The 21,006-nt window shown below is 46.0% G+C and overlaps 1 protein-coding gene across 12 annotated transcripts in view; it reads left to right on the top strand.

The window, feature by feature from the left end:
• Positions 1–16,898: 16,898 nt before the first annotated feature.
• GRIK2 (glutamate ionotropic receptor kainate type subunit 2) overlaps positions 16,899–21,006 on the top strand; it is a 604,939-nt gene continuing 600,831 nt past the window's right edge. For 4 of the 12 annotated variants that reach the window (XM_045011186.1, XM_045011191.1, XM_045011178.1 and 1 more), the window contains exons 1-2: positions 17,029–17,060; positions 19,962–20,125. Coding sequence is in view for 1 of the 12 variants with exons in the window: in XM_045011187.1 (XP_044867122.1) it covers positions 16,988–17,060 (73 nt within the window). In the remaining 11 variants the exon portion in view is untranslated. Of the gene's footprint in view, positions 17,061–17,092; positions 17,777–17,833; positions 17,901–18,377; positions 18,517–19,961; positions 20,126–21,006 lie in introns of those variants that run through there. The other 8 variants (XM_045011182.1, XM_045011181.1, XM_045011187.1 and 5 more) reach the window with 8 other exon arrangements.

Raw genomic sequence — 21,006 nt, forward strand, 5'->3', positions numbered from 1 at the left:
ACACGCGGCAGGCAAATCCATATTGATATCATCGTCGGACTCCTCACTGTCACTTTGGAGCTGAAGGAATAGCTGGACTGCCAAACGTGTTGTGCTGGTGACACTCATCAGCAGAGTCCTCAGCAGATCGGGCTCCATTTGCCACAGAAATCGCGATTCACACAGAAAGACACTCACAATGGCGCCAAACGCTGCTGGAAAGAGTGAATGCTGGGATGTGAAGCGATGCACCACGGGGCGCTGGCAAACAGGAAGCGGAATGACCCGCACACTTCCTTCCCCTTCCCACAATACTCAGCGCCAAAACGGCGCCAAAACGGGACGAGGTGCTCTGTGGGATAGCTGCCCACAATGCACCTCTCAATACAGCGCTGGAAAGTGCTGCAAGTGTGGCCACACTGCAGCGCTGGTAGCTGTCAGTGTGGCCACACTCCAGCGCTGGCCCTTCCACAGCTGCATGACCAGCGCTGTAACTCCCAGCGCTGCAACTTGTAAGTGTAGCCAAGCCCTCAATGTGATGCAGATGTGTATTCCAAGTAGGTGACTCACAAGCAGTACCCCCCCGCCAGAAGCAGAGCTCGGAGTGTACCTGAGTAACGATAACAAGACCAAAGACCCACCCTTTGTTCCCTCTGCAATGGAATCTTCCCCTGGCCAATCAGTGCTAAGGAACTGAAGGAGGATGGGGTGGCACCACCTTATATAGCCAGGGGAGGGGCTACAAGAATGAGGAGTGAGTGTTGCCTCGCTATGGGTATTGCTAGGCAAAAGTCTCCAACTTCGGCATGCGGGGTGTGCCCACACCTATTTGGAATACATGTCTGCATCACATCTAGAAGAACCACAATTATGATAAATAAGCATTTCTTTTTCTAGAGTTATGGGCCCTCTGCTGGAAAGGTCCTGCCCTGGACATTCAGATATAGGAACTTTAGTGTAAGCTTATCTGATGAACTTATCTGCCTTGACAGTGCAAGGGAAGAGAAGTATGTTCCCAGACAGCCAGTACCTAAATCATATAATGACCCAAACATATGAATTACCAAGAGAACTACCATCTCTTCTGGACATGTTAAATATATTACTGCTTTACTAAAACTCTTTTGATGCCATCTCTTACAATTAATGTATAGCAATAAATGAGGGAAGATATCAGGTGGCCAGGCAGATTTTTTTTTTAATTAACAGTACCATATAACAAATGGACATAAACAAAATCAATTACAAATTCAATTCTGCATTAGTACTCTCCTGGTGTAACCCATGTTAACACGGTGTGGCTTATTGTCCCCTTCTAGTGGTTAGCTCATGTATGGAGGCTTATGAGACTGCTGTTGTATCTAAGCTAAATGATCTGTTTTGTTAGGTGAAGCTGTATAGACACATGTTTTGTATCAAGGCCCAGGGATTAGTCCTTGTACACAACCTGACCAGGAGTGTCATTTCAAGTATTACAAGTGGTGGCTCATACAGGGACTTGAACAATTGTAGGTCTCTGAAGCTTGCAAGGAATTTCTGTGTTGAGATGGAATGTGTAGCCACACTAACACAATGTCTCTTTGTTGTCTCTAGTAGCTAGACCAAGTATGGAGATTTGAGTCTGCTACTGGTCCTGAGCTAATGGACGTGGTCCTTTAGCTCAAGCAGAGGCCTATGCTGCTACACCCAGAAGTCCTGAATTTAATCCCTGCATTTGATTCAGCAATCATTACACTGGATCTATAATCCTCACCGCCCTGTCAGCCCTCTGAGATCTGTCACTGCTGCCTCCCAGATTCCTACGGACTGTCTAGTTATCAGTCATCCAGCTGGCAACCCCTGTCCTCCAGGTTAGGGCAACAAAAGCAACACCAGCTTCCCCCAAAGTATCCCGGAGATATCTGTTGCTCTGGTTCTCCGGCGCTATATAGCCACAATATGCCAGAGCAGAATCCGAGTTAGCCTCAAAAGCTTGAGGGGTGTCATCTCCTCTTGTGACCTTGCTTACTTCCTTCTCCGGGGTCACGATTTTGTCTTAAAAATACATCAAGTCGCCTTCCTTAGAAAACTAGCCATCTGAGGAGAAAGGATGAGACATGTGCTCTAACTTGGTGGACAATAGTCTGTACTTCGTCTGATGTCTCATCCCCCTTCTCTCCTCCCTTCCACTGTCCAGTCATTTACTACATTATACAACCAACTGTCTACTCTATGATAGACAGTCCTGTTGTTATTGATCAAAGATGAAATTCCACATTCTTTGAGAAGCCACCCACTGTAAACCTGGCTAGTGTCTGAGGCTCTCTGTATTCAGTGGGAAACATTCCTTTCGGTATCATGTAGTCGTGACTGCCAATACAACGTGTGCAGTGAAAATGAAGGAATGCGTTCAAATGAAAAAGCTCCCTTCAGTTTTTTCTTAGAAACTTGTTGGTGGAATAAAGAAAAATCCTTCTCCAACCTTTCCCAGATACTGTGTGTGTGTGTGTGGGGGGGGGGGGTAACAGGGGGAGAAAGCTGATGTATGGGTAAAGCCATAAATGTTTGCTTTTGCTGCTTAAAAATATGCCAAGGAGTGCATTGCTGTGAAGTCCAAAAGTGCCTGAACAAGTAAATCTATCACATACTCAGTTCGTTAATTAGGATGCACGTCTCTCCAGCAGCTAAAAAATTAATTACCATCTTAAAATGTCATTAATCATCGGCGCAGCAGAAACTTGGTTATAAATCTGGACTAAGCTAATAACAGACAAGGGGACCTACCGTTTTTATAGCTTGTGGGAGTGGAGTGCAAGTGGGCCGCAATGTGTTTTTAACTGATAACATCAACATTAATTTTAGTACTTTGGCAAACGTTTAAAGGGGTGGACCAGGTTACTGATTTGTCAGCAAATCTGCAATACTTCTGTGTACGGATCTGGTGGGGTTGGTCAGGTGTTGCAGAAGGCTACTGCTTTCCTCTCATCAGATTGCAACAGCAGGAAGACTCTGTTGGCCGACAAGTCTGAGGCGTTTGCAACGATTCACCGAAAAATGTCCAAGGAACAATGAGTCAAGGACCATATGTCACACGCCGATTCTACATTTCTCTCTGTTATCCTTAGGAGGGAAACAATCAGGAAGTTAAGTGATGTAAGGCCCATGATACAAGCTCTGTGGTCAGTTCTTAGATATGTAGCTATGACCTGATAATGGAAAGAATTGTCTTAAATTGCTGTGGTAAAAATGTATATCCCAGCAGGTGGCAGCTAACTGGAACTAGATTAACTTTTAGTATAAGTAAAGGACATAAAATATGCTCTGAAGAAGAAAGACTTTGTATAAAAGGTAATCTTTTATATGTAATCGCTTAAAGTAATCGCTTAAATGCATAATTTAAACCAATCCCCCTTTTCCTAAGGAAACATTATTTACATAAGAACATTGGATACACAGGGCACACACATAACACACAATTAGTAGGCTTTTAATACCCAGCATAGTTTTTAATGAATTTACGCAATGTCTACTTAGATTTTTTTTCAGCTGAAACATGTATTTTCGTATCTGCTTCACCTGTGCGCTGGCCCTGGACACTAAAAAACATGTAGCTACCAGGCGGTGAAGTTGAAGAACAAATCAAGACTTATAACAGGAAACTGAATATTTCAACCTTATTGTGGCAGATTATTGGTATGTGGAGGATAGGATCCCAGTGGACACCAGCTTCAGCTAGCCCTATATCCGAAAAGAATTGAGTAGCAGGGTTAACAAGCATTGAAAAGACAAGATCAGCTCCCTCAGTAAAATACTGTATAATTAGCCGTGTTAATCCTTTAGACGTGTACAATACTGGGAAGAAAAAGCCATGCGGGGTGCTGTGGCACTTTTCAGTTTTCATACTAAAATATTTTAAAAGAGAAAAAAGGGGTTTTAAAAGGTGTTTAATAAGGAGAAACTGAAATCCTCTTAACAGCTGGGAATCTGGACATGGTAGAGTTTAGGCTTTAGCTAATTATATGTTTTATAAATTATTTTTAGCCATCAAATGTAGGCAATTTTTTTTCACCGAGTTCTAAATATTTGGTGGCTTGCAAGACATTCCTTACCAAAAAGTAAGGACGCCATGTAAGAATTCTGAGTTAACCACAATCTTCCTTGAGAAAAAGATATTTTCATAAGATACTAGAGAAACATATGTGGTAGGACATAATAAAGGAGATACTCAAGGCAACCCTGTGAAATACCAATAAAAACACAGTCCGGCCAACATAGTAAAGAATAGAGTGCGTCTTTAAAAGTGTGAATAAAATACATTAATTCCCTTTCTGTATTGGGAAACCATGGGAGGGGGGAAATGTATTTTGACACGTAAAAAGACACATGTCTTAGGTAATATAGCTCAACGGCAATGATGCTTAAGGAGTGGTGCTCTCCGTGGTGCTGAAAAGGGAATGCAGCCCTCCTATCGCCACCGTATTTCAGCTGGACAGGTCCAGTCGCTGTCCATGGTGGTGTGTGCTGTCAGGTTAGTATTGGACGGTTATTGAGGGTGAAAAGAGAGTTAATTTGAATGTCATGCATGTGCACAGGTTTTGGAATGTAGAATATTGAACATTTAATTTTAAAATCCATTTATAATAGATGGTTTTGAAGTTTCAGTGCTTGTATAAGAGCCTTGGGAAGCTGGGAATTTTGTTAGTCTTTTATTACAAGTAGCTGCATATTTGTCCAGGTAGTTTAGAAAATAAGTTTGGATAACAGATGGTTAAAATAGTTTATTCTCATTTCTTGATTAATGCGCTACGTTTGCAAAATAAGACAATGAATCTTATAATTTTCCATGCTTTTTAAAAGTTCAGTCTATAAATAGTGCTACATTCTGATAATTCGCAACCCAATGAGCATTTGAAGATGCCTAACCTCCGCTAATTCATTACTGTAGCAAAATTAAGAATGCACAGTTACCACTCAAGTCAGTTTTATTCCTCCTTGGACCAAGATAAGATATGAACAAGTAGATCAGAGTAAATGAAACAGCAAATACATGAAAGAGCACCGCAAACTGTACATTTTCCTGAGAGATATTCTAAATGGGAACTGAAGGAGTCGCTAGATATCCTTGCTTTTAGCACTAGGCGTTCTTTTTAGAGTACTCCAATAGTCAAATCATTTGATTGAATTGCCTGCTAGACTGCAGAAGTAGCCATTCATGATACTTATTTTTGACACTGCAGTTATGCCTCCATTTTAAAGACAAGAAATCAGCAATGTTTAATAAGCCCCTCGCAGAATATAAATTTATTTTCATCAGCATTTTTACAATATCTGAAGAAGACATGGTCAGAGAAAAGCAGTAACCCATAAGGGTAGAAAGTTATTGTGAATTGTTAACGCTTTTAGGAACACATGGTCTCAAGATTATAGGTAATTTCAATTTTAATATCACTTATTCTGCATAGAATTATTAAGAATTAACCACAACTCACGTCTGTGTTGCTACACTCTTGATAGATCCAAGAATGTGTTTCTTCAGTCTGACGTTCTGTAAAGCCAAGTCTATGCTGTCTTCATCTGTGATAAAAATCTCTCTCACTGAGATTTTCTTCTGCAATAAAGAGAGGGTAGACCCCAGGCAGAATACAGATGAATCTACATTCATTTTCCTTGTGGGGTACTAGGAATGGTATTTTAATATCTATAATAAAAACTCCAAATAGCTTCAGTGAAAGCTTCACTTTCAGATTTTTTTAAAATTGCTGTCCATTCTCGAACAATGTGTTTTAATGAATGCACATAGGAGTGAATACACAACTTAAAGTATCTTGACTATATTACCAAGGAAAATCTGAAATGTTGCCGAGAATGAGTGCACCTTTATATGGAATACATTAGGAAAAGAAAAGAAAAAAAGTCCATAGCTGTTTGAGGATGATTTCTGGGAAGGGAGCCTCATTGGAACCAGGGTATTAAACATAGTCATTATTCAACAACTAAAATGTAGTCTCCTCGCAAAATAGATTATAGAGTATTTAAAGGTGGGTCTGAACAAGATCCTGCCCTGACCTCCCTCAGTTTCTTGTCACCGCCCGTCAGCTGGAGTTGGAGCTCTGTGTGGTTGTTGTTTCACAACCTCGAATTCATTCTCTTAGCCTAGCTCCTTGTACATAGATAATAGTTAGTTTAGTTACCTAGTGTTAGTTTTAAAAAAAGTTATCTAGTGCTCTCTGGTGATGCCCTCACTGGGGTTCAAGCATTGCCCTTTGTGTTGAGTGTCAATTCCCAATAGTGACCCCCCACATGTGGTGCTTACTCTGTCTTGGCAAAGCCCACCTTAAAAGCACTGTTTGATTTGAAGATTGTTCAAGAAGAGGACTCAGGTGGCAGGGGACCTTTGCCTCAAGCAGCACCTACTTGAATAGGCCAGGTGGCCTGACCTGGTACCAAGGCCTTCCCCAGGCCACAGATTGTGCTCAGGCTCAGAAAGTGCTGCTACCTCTCGTTCTGCAGAAGGGGCCTCTTCAAAGAGGCACAGGAGCCATTCTCCATTGTTGGCACCAAAGAAGAGATCTCACAAGATGAATTGTGAGTGCTCCAGGTTCTGGAGTGACTGTTCTGCCTCCCCTAAGAAGAATGCCGACTGACATGGGACTGGTTTGGGCATGTGGGATGGTGAGTGTACCTCTGACTCTCCCTCAGTACAGGGTAGAGGCTCTCCCTTGGTACAGGATAGAGAGGGCAGAAATCCCATACTGTCAACTCCAGTTTGGGTGTCTGTTGAGTTTGGTATCAACTGGAGCAATGCCGGTACGTATGAAGTCTGTGGCATCAGTATACCAGGCTACAGTGGACCTAATCTGGCTTTTGGTCACATCTTGACCACTGATCCAAGACTTTGCATGGCTGGCATCTGCAGTGCCCTCCCTCCCCTAGTTGGAGCATGCCACCAAAATTTCAGGCCCTTTCACACCGCAACAGGGAGCACCCCTCCCGGTGATTGGCATGGACGCAGTACTGGAGCCAATACAGGGGTCTTTGGTACGAGGCCCTTCCTTGGCACTGACACAATTGTCAATGTCAAGGCATTCAGGTGCTCTGGTACCACTTTTTGCCCTGGGACTGACCCTGCGTGTGGCACCAACATATTGAGCACCAGTGGCTCTGACTACATCAGGAATGCTGATTCCAATCTCGTTCTGGGCCACAGAGGAGTCAGATTGCCTGTTGGCCCCCTCTAGGGTTGCCCCCGCAAGGTCACAGGACTCCTCTGTTTCAGAGTTGGGATCCTTGTCCTCCTGTTCCACTTCTCCAGAGGAGGTCCAAAGACCACTGGAAAACCACTATGGCTACCAAGGTAAGCATGTTCCCTGAGGCTGAGACAAAGGCCCCCAGCCTGGCTCTGCCACTAATGCCTTACTCATACCAGTGGCCCCCTTGGGCTCAATGGAAAGTTCCCCGCTCCTAGAGGTCTCATTCATCATCCAAGTCAAAGGCAAGATCATCTACTCATGCATCACTGGCAGTTGTGGATTGGCTGCAAGCCCAGGCACTCACGGTTCCCCTTCCTGTGAAGTAGCCAGAGTTTCCTTGTCTGGAGATGCTACTGCAGGAGCAGGACCCATGTATGTTTCAGCCAACAGCCTTGTCCTAGTCCCCGGATGATGCAGTGCTGTATGGGTCATCCTTCCTTTCCATCTCAGAGTACTTTAGTGTGCACCAAGACCTTTTATGTTGGGTGGCCACATCCCTCAGTTTTCAAGCAGAGTTTCTCCAGGAGAATACCCATAAACTTGTGAACATTCTCCAGCCCTCTGCCTCAGGGAGTATGGCCCTCCCAATTAATGAACCTTGAACCTGCAAGAGCCTTTTGGAATATGCTGGACTCAGTAACGCCAGTGGCCAAGCACTTGGAGAAGCACTATTTTGTGCTTGTACAGGAATACAAGGGGTTGTATTCTCATCTGGTCCCGAACTCCTTGATGGTCATGGCAGTGAATGACAGAACCCGGCAGAACAGGTTTGAGTCCACCCCCAACAATAGAGAATCTAAACATTTGGACCTTTTGGCCATAAAAATATACACCTCTTAATCACTACAGATGAGGATTGTGACACAGCAAACTTTGCTGTCCAAATAGGACTTTCTCAATTGGTTGGCTATGGCCAAATTTGAGGAGCAATTGCCCTAGGCCTTTCATGATGAGTTTCAGGTATTTGTCACCAAGGGCTACTTGGTGGCCAAGACGTCTTTGCAATCTGCCTTTGATGTTGAGGACACCTTGGTCAGTGTGGTGGCCTTGGCAATTACTATGAAGGGGCTTTCTGGCTCCAAAACTCGGGGATCACGTTGGATGTCCAGCAAGCGATTCATGACTTGCCTTTTGATGGCCAAATGTTATTTTCTGAGAAGCCTGATGAAACCTTGCATTCCTTTAAGGATTTGAGAGCTAACTTATGGTCTTGGAGGGAGTACAATCTGCCCACACAGATGCGCCACTACAGGGTGCAGCAACAACAGCTGTACAGGCCACAGCATCCTTTTGTGCAACCCTTTCCCTTGAGGCAATAACACTTCCCCTGGAAGAGGGACAGGTCTCACAAGAAGAAGCATTTGAGCTTGGGGCCCAGCCCATCACTTTGCCCTACTTTGGCACCTGCTAAGCACCCATTTTGATTTCTTGGTCCAGAGCACTGTTCCAGTTTTTCTTCTTCAACCCTGGTCATCCCCTTCCACTGCAGCTGGCAGTCGATTTGCCTGTATGCCTTCCCTCCTATCCCAGTCTTCCTCAGATCATCACCAAACTCAAGACAGATTGAGCCAGACTCATCTTGATCATGCCAGCATGGCCGAGACAGTGCTGTTTCTTGGACCTCCTTGTTCTGTCGGTTCAGCCTCCCATGCTGCTGCTTCTCCTTCTCAACCTCCTCACACAGGACCGCAACCACATCCTGTATCTGGTGATCAGCTCCCTGCATCTTGCAGGGTGGCTGCTCCATGGCTGAACGAGGAGGAAGAACGTTGCTTGGAGTCTGTCCAACGGGTCCTACTCAACAGTAGGAAACCTTATTGGCGAAGTGGAAGAGGCCCCTGGGGCCCATCTGGCTTGGACTTCCATCCAGGACAACTTCAGGAACTGAGCTTGGTGCTTAGTTTGCTGACAGTGCACTTGGCAGCAATATTGGGATTTCATCCCTGTATCTAAGGGAAACTGTTTTTTTCCAGTGTCAAGGATTTCTCTGCCTGCATTCGCTGGTCTGAGAGCTGATCCTTCTGTGAGAACGGAACATGGTTTTAGCAGCTATTATGGGGCCTTCATTCAACACCTTGCTTCCTGTCTGCTGCCCTTGCTGTCTCAGAAAATTGCATTCATGATAGCCATGACTTATGCCAGGAGGCTGGGTGAGTTACAGGCCCTGATGGCAGGGCCTCCTTACATGCAGTTCTCCAAGGGCAAAGTAATGCTCTGGATACACCTGAAGTTCATTTCCAAAGTGGTCTCTGAAACAGACAATATACTAGCCTGTATTTTTCCCCAAGCTGCATTCCTCCCCAGAGGAGCAACACCTCCATCTGTTAGATACTGTCTAGCCCAGGGATCTACAACCTTTGGCACGCGGCCCACTAGGGTAAGTCCCCTGGCAGGCCAGGCCAGTTTGTTTACCTTCTGTGTCTGCAGGTTAGGCCAATCGCGGCTCCCACTGGCTGTGGTTCGCCATCCCAGGCCAATGCGGGCAGCAGGAAGCAGCATGGGCCTAGGGATGTGCTGGCCGCTGCTTCCCGCCACCTGGAGCGGTGAACCACGGCCAGTGGGAGCCGCAATCAGCTGAACCTGCGGATGTGGCAGGTAAACAAACTGGCCCGGCCCACCAGGGGGCTTACCCTGGTGAGCTGCATGCCAAAGGTTGCCGATCCCTGGTCTAGCCATTTATCTGAACAGGGCTGAACGGTTTCGTGCTTCACCTCACCTGTTTGTATCATATGTGGATCCCATGAAGGGAGAAGCAGTCTCTGCACAGACCATCTCTAGATGGATAACATCTTGTATCAAGACTGCATATGAGATAGTGTCAGTTATGCCTCCTTTGATGAGAGCACAGGCAATGTCAGTAGACTTTCTCAATATTCCCATATTGGACATTTGTATGGTGGCCACTGGTAATTTATACATACATTTATGGACCATTATGCAGTCACTGCTTCTCCCAGAGCAGATCCTAATGTTGGAAGATTGGTCTTGTGATCCTTATTCAGGTACACTCCGAGCTCTGCTTCTGGTGGGGGATACTACTTGTGAGTCACCTACTTGGAATACACATCTGCATCTACTTGAAGATGGTTACTTGTTGTAACTGTGGTTCTTCTAAGGGCTTGGCTACACTTACAAGTTGCAGCGCTGGTGGAGGCTTTCCAGCGCTGCAACAACACCCCGTCCACACTTGCAGGGCACAACCAGCGCTGCAACTCCCTGGTTGCAGCGCTGGCTGAAAACCCATCCCGGCAGGGGTATAAGGAGTGCAGCGCTGGTGATCCAGCGCTGCTCAGCAGGTGTGGACACTCACCAGCGCTTTACCTGTCCTCCAGGGAATAAGGAGTTATCCCAGAATTCCTGTTCAGCCACTCTGCACATCAGTTTGCACTCTACTGCTCTTGCCTCAGGTGACCCGCCCTTTAAATGCCCCGGGAAATTTAAAAATCTCCTTCCTGTTTGCTGCAGCCAGGTGTGGAGTGCAATCAGTTTTAATCAGTTACAGGTGACCATGCCTCCACGCGGCAAACGAGCCCCAGCATGGAGCACTGGTGAATTGCAGGACCTCATCAGTGTTTGGGGTGAGGCATCTGTTCAGGCACAGCTGCGCTCCGGCCGTAGGAATTACGATATCTTTGAGCAGATATCAAGGGCCATGCTGGATCGGGGCCATGATCGGGACGCAGTACAATGCAGGGTGAAAATTAAAGAGCTGCGGAGTGCCTATTACAAAGCCCGAGAGGGGAATCGACGATCCGGAGCTGCTCCCACAACCTGCCGTTTTTACAGGGAGATGGATGAGATACTTGGGGGTGACCCCACTGCCAATCCCAGGATAACGATGGACACTTCTGAGCAGGCTGGGGGACAGGAGGAGGAGGCGGAGGAGGCGGCGGGGGGGGGGGGGGAGAGGAAACCGCGAGTGAAGCTCCTGGCATGGGGGAAGAAACCGCAGATTCCCTGGAGGCATGCAGCCAGGAGCTCTTCTCAAGCCAGGAGGAAAGTACCCAATCGCAGCAGCCAGCAGTTGCAGAAGGACAAGCAGAGGAGCGTGTTACCGGTAAGCGGCTTTTATTTTCTGGGTGAAATGTTTCTGGAGAGGAGGGGGGGTTATGGATGCATGCATGCCAGCCTCTAGATGTGGAATAGCCCGTTGATGTGGTCTATCACGTCGCGGTAATCTGCTTCAGTTATCTCAGCAAAAGCTTCATCCAGAGCGTGGGCAATATGCCTGCTCAGGTTTATAGGCAGTGCCACTGTGTCCCTTGTCCCAGTGACGGTGACGCGTCCGCGCCACTCTTCTGCCAGTGGTGGGGGGACCATTTCTGAACACAGGCAAGCCGCATAGGGTCCCGGGCGGAATCCACATTGCTCTAAAAGAGCCTCCCGCTGTTCCCTAGTGACTCGCAGTAGGGAAACATCTTCCAGGATTAAGTCCTGTGAAAAATGTTGGGAGACTCTTTAGTGAAGAGATAGGGAGATAAGATCACCCCTGCATCTGCATCTTCACTCAACCCCTCTAGCACTCCAGATTACCCGAAGCAACCAGCTCCCCTCTTTCACCCAAGCCCCACTTCTCCCCATATAAGCACTGCTCACTCACCATTTCGTGGCTTCTGTTGTGTTATGCGTGTGGGTAAAAGAATGCTTAAATAAGAACTCACTCCCTCAGTGTAACAATTCATGTCTGGAGATAGTGGATACAATGCTGCCCGTGTTAAATGTTGTCATTTCTGTTTCTGCAGTGACCTTGACTACTGGACTGCCCAGATGTTCAACATCACAGAGGCTTCAAAATTTGAGAAAAAATCCCCGAAAGAGCAAAGAAGACATGCTGAAAACTGTTCTTAATCAGTCTGCTCGAGAGAGTAAGGACTTGAAGGATTGGCGAGAGAAAGAAAGCAGGACACGCAAGAGAAATGCAGTGGCCAAGAGGAAAACCACGGAGCGGCTGCTAAGCATCCTGGAGCGCCAAGCGGAGTCTATAGAGTCACTCGTTGCCATGCAAGCAGAGCACTACCGTGCTACTCCCCCACCCGCCCCGTCCTTTGTGCCTTGTGCCCCAATGTCAGCTCAAACCACCTTTCCCCAGCATCCAGGTTCTTACCACCACCAGCTGCCTCCAACACCTGTACGTTCCCCAACCAGCCCTGATACCTACCACCACCCTTACCCTCTGCATTCAACCCCCATCACCATGCAGTATATGAACCCTGAAGTGCAGGATTCATTAAACAGCAATCCAGACAGGGCATATGCAAACTTGTGACTGTACAGTTCACCAACCCACACCCCTGCCCTCTTGTGTTCATGAAATGTTGTGTGTCTGTCTGTCTGTCAAGGAAGTTTTTTTCTTTTCAATAAAACAATTCTTGGCTTTGAAAACAGTCTTTATTATAGCAGATAGTGAAAGATACCTTAGCCCAGTAAAGAAAGAGGCACTACAAATCATATTATTATTATGGATAATAGAATAACAGTGTAAGCAGTGCAATTCACTCCCATGCAAGGCAGCAAACATTACTGTTGGCTTTCAGCCTCAAATTCTTCCCTCAAGGCATCCCTAATCCTTGTAGCCCTGTGCTGGGCCTCTCTATTAGCCCTGCTCTCTGGCTGTGCATATTCAGCCTCCAGGACTTGAACCTCGGTGGTCCATGCCTCACTGAATGTTTCACCCTTCCCTTCACAAATATTATGGAGGGTACAGCAAGCACTTTAGTGTCACACGCGGCAGGCAAATCCATATTGATATCATCGTCGGACTCCTCACTGTCACTTTGGAGCTGAAGGAATAGCTGGACTGCCAAACGTGTTGTGCTGGTGACACTCATCAGCAGAGTCCTCAGCAGATCGGGCTCCATTTGCCACAGAAATCGCGATTCACACAGAAAGACACTCACAATGGCGCCAAACGCTGCTGGAAAGAGTGAATGCTGGGATGTGAAGCGATGCACCACGGGGCGCTGGCAAACAGGAAGCGGAATGACCCGCACACTTCCTTCCCCTTCCCACAATACTCAGCGCCAAAACGGCGCCAAAACGGGACGAGGTGCTCTGTGGGATAGCTGCCCACAATGCACCTCTCAATACAGCGCTGGAAAGTGCTGCAAGTGTGGCCACACTGCAGCGCTGGTAGCTGTCAGTGTGGCCACACTCCAGCGCTGGCCCTTCCACAGCTGCATGACCAGCGCTGTAACTCCCAGCGCTGCAACTTGTAAGTGTAGCCAAGCCCTCAATGTGATGCAGATGTGTATTCCAAGTAGGTGACTCACAAGCAGTACCCCCCCGCCAGAAGCAGAGCTCGGAGTGTACCTGAGTAACGATAACAAGACCAAAGACCCACCCTTTGTTCCCTCTGCAATGGAATCTTCCCCTGGCCAATCAGTGCTAAGGAACTGAAGGAGGATGGGGTGGCACCACCTTATATAGCCAGGGGAGGGGCTACAAGAATGAGGAGTGAGTGCTGCCTCACTATGGGTATTGCTAGGCAAAAGTCTCCAACTTCGGCATGCGGGGTGTGCCCACACCTATTTGGAATACATGTCTGCATCACATCTAGAAGAACCACAATTATGATAAATAAGCATTTCTTTTTCTAGAGTTATGGGCCCTCTGCTGGAAAGGTCCTGCCCTGGACATTCAGATATAGGAACTTTAGTGTAAGCTTATCTGATGAACTTATCTGCCTTGACAGTGCAAGGGAAGAGAAGTATGTTCCCAGACAGCCAGTACCTAAATCATATAATGACCCAAACATATGAATTACCAAGAGAACTACCATCTCTTCTGGACATGTTAAATATATTACTGCTTTACTAAAACTCTTTTGATGCCATCTCTTACAATTAATGTATAGCAATAAATGAGGGAAGATATCAGGTGGCCAGGCAGATTTTATTTTTAATTAACAGTACCATATAACAAATGGACATAAACAAAATCAATTACAAATTCAATTCTGCATTAGTACTCTCCTGGTGTAACCCATGTTAACACGGTATGGCTTATTGTCCCCTTCTAGTGGTTAGCTCATGTATGGAGGCTTATGAGACTGCTGTTGTATCTAAGCTAAATGATCTGTTTTGTTAGGTGAAGCTGTATAGACACATGTTTTGTACCAAGGCCCAGGGATTAGTCCTTGTACACAACCTGACCAGGAGTGTCATTTCAAGTATTACAAGTGGTGGCTCATACAGGGACTTGAACAATTGTAGGTCTCTGAAGCTTGCAAGGAATTTCTGTGTTGAGATGGAATGTGTAGCCACACTAACACAATGTCTCTTTGTTGTCTCTAGTAGCTAGACCAAGTATGGAGATTTGAGTCTGCTACTGGTCCTGAGCTAATGGACGTGGTCCTTTAGCTCAAGCAGAGGCCTATGCTGCTACACCCAGAAGTCCTGAATTTAATCCCTGCATTTGATTCAGCAATCATTACACTGGATCTATAATCCTCACCGCCCTGTCAGCCCTCTGAGATCAGTCAGAACTCCTCCAAAATGGCTAAGAATCCTGTGGCACCTTATAGACTAACGGACGTTTTGCAGCATGAGCTTTCGTGGGTGAATCCCCACTTCTTCTGATGCATCACCCACGAAAGCTCATGTTGCAAAACGTCTGTTAGTCTATAAGGTGCCACAGGATTCTTTGCTGCTTCTACAGAACCAGACTAACACGGCTACCCCTCTGATACTTGACTCCAAAATGGCTGTTCTTGTTAGTCTCTTGTGACTCTTACCCTGACTAGGTTAAACTCTGCCCACAAACTTCCAAGAAAATCTATTTGAGGGATCATGAACCTTTCAAGGTTTACAATGGCATTAAAGGAGAAAGAAGGAAAATGACATTAGTGTGTTGAATATTCAACCAAGCAAGACTCTTGACATTGTCTTCCAATGCACCTTTCAAAATCTATATGAAGTCAGTGGGAATTGTAATATTTAAAAAATGTATATCAGGGATAAAAAGGTATACAATACACTGTGTACTTTATGATGAGTAACTGCAGTACTTTTCTAGGTGAGGGGAGTAGTACTATTTTATCATTAATGCAATAGGACATAGCTATGTGGGAGTCCATGTAATTCCATTCAAAGTTCTTAACAGCAGAACTGGACAAACAATAGAAAACATTTTATGTAAATATTTGCCAAATAATCATCCATTTTGTTTAAATCTGTAATTTTAGTCAAAACTTCAAAAACTCAATTTTAACTGCTTTGTAGCAAGTAAAAAAAATCAGAATTTAGTGCGTGAAAAAATCATTCTGTTTTTTTGTGGGGTGGGGAGGGTCTGGTGTCAGAATTTGAAATTCTGAAGTCAAATTTTGAAAAGTTTCAATGAGCTCTGCTTAATGAATTGTTGCCCATGATTCCATATGCTCTGATTTATGACATTATCTAGGTTTCTTTGATAACTTTTAGCTACAGTTTCCTGATAACCCATATTGCCAGTGCCCATTGTTTCCCTAATACAACCACTACATCAATAGGAGTTTTAACTAGATGGAAAAGTATGCCACTTTGGAGTATGCAAAGACTTGGCACTAAGGAGACCCTGGTTCTCTTTCTAGTCTGCTGCTGACTTGATGTGTGACTTTGTGCAGGTCACTTAACTTCTCCCATCCCAACTTTCCCCATTTGGAAAATGCTGATAATGACATATTTGTAAAGTACTTTAAGATCTCTGGATGATAAGTGTTAATAATATTACCTAGGCTTTGAGGAATCTGATATTTCATGTCTCATGGGGGGACAGATTTAGGGAAAGGTATTGCTGGGCTGTGGAAAGGGCAGGACGTAGATCTCTTGGGCATATTAATTCATCCTGGGCAATAAAGGGAGATGTGAAGTAACCAATCTCTCAGCAAAGAAACAGTAGAGGTGAAACTGACCTGTATACTACCCATTGTCAACTTGGAATATTAATGTCCTTCTAAGGACTGAAATGCCACATTACTTTTATCCCTCTCCCCTTTTCTCCACCCAAAAACATATACCAGAGTCACATATTTATATGCACTTCTTAGCCAATATTTTGAGATAAGATTCTGGTTTATAATTAATCATAAATAATAAACCAAAGTAGGTTGAACCATCAAGTCATATGAGATCAAACTATTAATTTTTCTATTGACTTAACATGACTCCCCAGCCCCTCGTTGATCTGAAGTGTTGACCCCCAGACATTTCTGCTGCAGTTTGCATTGTCGTGGAGATCTTTTAATTGATCTAGTCAGTGTCCCTGGATTCCCTTCTCTTTGACCTCAGGGTTCCAATGGCTTCAGCTTCTCCGCTAACCCACCCCACAGGTGATCTCTGTCAAACCTAATCTCCCCGCTTCTGGTCACACCTCATCCCCAACCTCTTTTAGCCTCTTACGGTTAATACGAGTGGTTTCCTACGTGAGTGTATTTGGTCTGTGCACAAGTTATCGCCATTACAGCCTCGGGCAAATTAAGCGGCTAATGAATTTTCTGTCGGCCATGGAAGTGTGCAGCAAGTAATTAAGCTGTGTACTGTGGGGACGATTAAGCTGCAAGTCACAGCAACCCGAGCCCAATCGCAGCGAGTCAGTCGCGCGTCTGTACTGCCGGCTTTTTGCTGCACAATGGAATCATTGACTATTTATTTACTCTGCACAAGAAGTCTGCTGTTTACTTAATTACAGGACCTTTTCAGCTCCCAAAAAACTAACTCTTTGATGCACTTTGAGGTCCCTCCGCCCCACCGCCCCCTGGAAACCAGCTCATTGATTGCAGCTGGAGATTGTTTTTTGTAATTTTTATGCAGTTCTTTTGGGGGTGTAATCAGCACTTGGTGCGGAACAACATCTGTAATATTGCTGGTCGCACGCCAGGTAGGAAGCAGAACCCATGGGAAGATAGGAGAGCTGAGCTGGGGAATTCCTCTAAAGCTTCCAGGCATAGCTGAGCTGGAAATCAAGAACGCAGGGGGAAGCTACAGCTAGGAAAGCAGGAGAATTCCTGTAATGCTTCCACGCAGGTCTCAAATGGGAGGCAGAAAACAGAGGGAGAATGGGAAAATAGGGAAACTCTTCTAAGGCTGCATAGGAACCTGAACAGGGGAGAGCAGAATGCATGAAATTCCTGCAGCGCTGCTTTAAAGCGGGACAGGGCTCGGGCTTGGTGGCTGGGCAAATCGGAAAGGCTCCTTTGTTTCTACAGTTAATTTGTGAGCTTTAGACATATCAGAAGTGAACTCCGGTAAAGTTACGGGTCAGGTCGCCTTAGGGAGCAAGTCAGAGAGGGAGATAGTAGATGTTTGATCAGACCTTCCCATTAGCTGTTCTGTTTGTTTCTTCCTTTCCAGAACTATGGCCTTTAACATCCCAGTTCACTCTTCTAGCCTCTGCATCTTTGTCCCCCGCCCCCCCGAGAAATTCGCCTCCACCCTTTACATTCTCACAGTGCTGGGACTCAGCTCCTGCGGGGGGAGGGGGAAGTGCTAGAACTCAGCTTCTTCCCACTTTTAGAACTGTGTATTCAAGCAGGGAGGGCAAGAGGAATCCCTCAGGCGGAAGCAATAGAGATGTAGCCAAAGGGAACTAGATTTGTACGTTTTAATACCTTCCTAAACCCCAAGACAACTGCTCTTGAAGAATAAATGCAGATCCTATTCCCACAGCAGGCTATAGGTAACTCAGCTCCCCTGCTGGTATTTTGCACATAAGGACAGCGTGAGTTCCTTAGCTCTTCAACCCCCCGATTCCTCCCCACCTTCTCCCTTCCCCTTGGCAGCGGTTCAAATCTTGGCGGTTCCAAGCGCGACGTGCGGTATTATCTCCCTTGTGAACGGGGTCGGCTGCATGGTTCTGTGGTGCACCCAAGCCAAAATGTGGCATCCGGCTCGCGGCTGCCTTTGGCCCCAGCTGCGAGAGCAGAGCTCTGTCCCCTCCCAGGAGGTGTCTGCAGCGGAGCTTGCACGTGCCTGCGGGGGAGGGACTGGGCCAAAGGAGCAGGGTCGCAAGCAGCCCGCCGCCTGGCCTGTGCTTGAGGCAGGCTCGGCTGGGGGTGTGAGCGGTGCGTGGGGCGCTTCGGGGAACAGGAAAAGGAGCTCTGTGCCTTTAAAGGGCGCAGCGCAGCGCTCCCGGCAGGAGGCGGGTCTCTTTGCTGGGCTGCAGCTGCAGCTACCGCCGCTGCCGCCGCTGCCTTCACTCGAGCTCCGCGCGCCGCCGGCACCTCGCTCCCACAGCCCGGCCAACTGCTGCGCTACTTTGTGGGCAGCATCGGTCCCGGGCTCTGCCTGCCCCGTGAACCCGGCCAGCCGCGCCGAGCACCTGTCCGCACCGCAAGGTAAGAACTCCCCTCCGGGGCGGGACCCCGGCCGCGCTTGGGGCTCGCGCCTCTTTGAAATACCCGGGCTTGGGTATTTCTCCTGCTCTCCGTGGAAGGGGGCAAGGAGGGGGCGAGCGGAAGAGGGCGAGGGGCGGGAGAGATGGCACCCGAGAGCCGCCGGGCTGGTGATTGCACCGGGCATGGTTTGTTGTAAGTGGCATTGTCGGGGTTTCTTTGAACAAATCCAGACCGGCTTGCAGCTGGCTGAGCTGAGCACTGCTGCCTCCCAGATTCCTACGGACTGTCTAGTTATCAGTCATCCAGCTGGCAACCCCTGTCCTCCAGGTTAGGGCAACAAAAGCAACACCAGCTTCCCCCAAAGTATCCCGGAGATATCTGTTGCTCTGGTTCTCCGGCGCTATATAGCCACAATATGCCAGAGCAGAATCCGAGTTAGCCTCAAAAGCTTGAGGGGTGTCATCTCCTCTTGTGACCTTGCTTACTTCCTTCTCCGGGGTCACGATTTTGTCTTAAAAATACATCAAGTCGCCTTCCTTAGAAAACTAGCCATCTGAGGAGAAAGGATGAGACATGTGCTCTAACTTGGTGGACAATAGTCTGTACTTCGTCTGATGTCTCATCCCCCTTCTCTCCTCCCTTCCACTGTCCAGTCATTTACTACATTATACAACCAACTGTCTACTCTATGATAGACAGTCCTGTTGTTATTGATCAAAGATGAAATTCCACATTCTTTGAGAAGCCACCCACTGTAAACCTGGCTAGTGTCTGAGGCTCTCTGTATTCAGTGGGAAACATTCCTTTCGGTATCATGTAGTCGTGACTGCCAATACAGCGTGTGCAGTGAAAATGAAGGAATGCGTTCAAATGAAAAAGCTCCCTTCAGTTTTTTCTTAGAAACTTGTTGGTGGAATAAAGAAAAATCCTTCTCCAACCTTTCCCAGATACTGTGTGTGTGTGTGTGGGGGGGGGGGTAACAGGGGGAGAAAGCTGATGTATGGGTAAAGCCATAAATGTTTGCTTTTGCTGCTTAAAAATATGCCAAGGAGTGCATTGCTGTGAAGTCCAAAAGTGCCTGAACAAGTAAATCTATCACATACTCAGTTCGTTAATTAGGATGCACGTCTCTCCAGCAGCTAAAAAATTAATTACCATCTTAAAATGTCATTAATCATCGGCGCAGCAGAAACTTGGTTATAAATCTGGACTAAGCTAATAACAGACAAGGGGGACCTACCGTTTTTATAGCTTGTGGGAGTGGAGTGCAAGTGGGCCGCAATGTGTTTTTAACTGATAACATCAACATTAATTTTAGTACTTTGGCAAACGTTTAAAGGGGTGGACCAGGTTACTGATTTGTCAGCAAATCTGCAATACTTCTGTGTACGGATCTGGTGGGGTTGGTCAGGTGTTGCAGAAGGCTACTGCTTTCCTCTCATCAGATTGCAACAGCAGGAAGACTCTGCTGGCCGACAAGTCTGAGGCGTTTGCAACGATTCACCGAAAAATGTCCAAGGAACAATGAGTCAAGGACCATATGTCACACGCCGATTCTACATTTCTCTCTGTTATCCTTAGGAGGGAAACAATCAGGAAGTTAAGTGATGTAAGGCCCATGATACAAGCTGTGTGGTCAGTTCTTAGATATGTAGCTATGACCTGATAATGGAAAGAATTGTCTTAAATTGCTGTGGTAAAAATGTATATCCCAGCAGGTGGCAGCTAACTGGAACTAGATTAACTTTTAGTATAAGTAAAGGACATAAAATATGCTCTGAAGAAGAAAGACTTTGTATAAAAGGTAATCTTTTATATGTAATCGCTTAAAGTAATCGCTTAAATGCATAATTTAAACCAATCCCCCTTTTCCTAAGGAAACTTTATTTACATAAGAACATTGGATACACAGGGCACACACATAACACACAATTAGTAGGCTTTTAATACCCAGCATAGTTTTTAATGAATTTACGCAATGTCTACTTAGATTTTTTTTCAGCTGAAACATGTATTTTCCTATCTGCTTCACCTGTGCGCTGGCCCTGGACACTAAAAAACATGTAGCTACCAGGCGGTGAAGTTGAAGAACAAATCAAGACTTATAACAGGAAACTGAATATTTCAACCTTATTGTGGCAGATTATTGGTATGTGGAGGATAGGATCCCAGTGGACACCAGCTTCAGCTAGCCCTATATCCGAAAAGAATTGAGTAGCAGGGTTAACAAGCATTGAAAAGACAAGATCAGCTCCCTCAGTAAAATACTGTATAATTAGCCGTGTTAATCCTTTAGATGTGTACAATACTGGGAAGAAAAAGCCATGCGGGGTGCTGTGGCACTTTTCAGTTTTCATACTAAAATATTTTAAAAGAGAAAAAAGGGGTTTTAAAAGGTGTTTAATAAGGAGAAACTGAAATCCTCTTAACAGCTGGGAATCTGGACATGGTAGAGTTTAGGCTTTAGCTAATTATATGTTTTATAAATTA

The sequence above is a fragment of the Mauremys mutica genome, chromosome 3 (assembly GCF_020497125.1).
Source record: "Mauremys mutica isolate MM-2020 ecotype Southern chromosome 3, ASM2049712v1, whole genome shotgun sequence".
Lineage (NCBI taxonomy): Eukaryota > Metazoa > Chordata > Testudines > Geoemydidae > Mauremys > Mauremys mutica.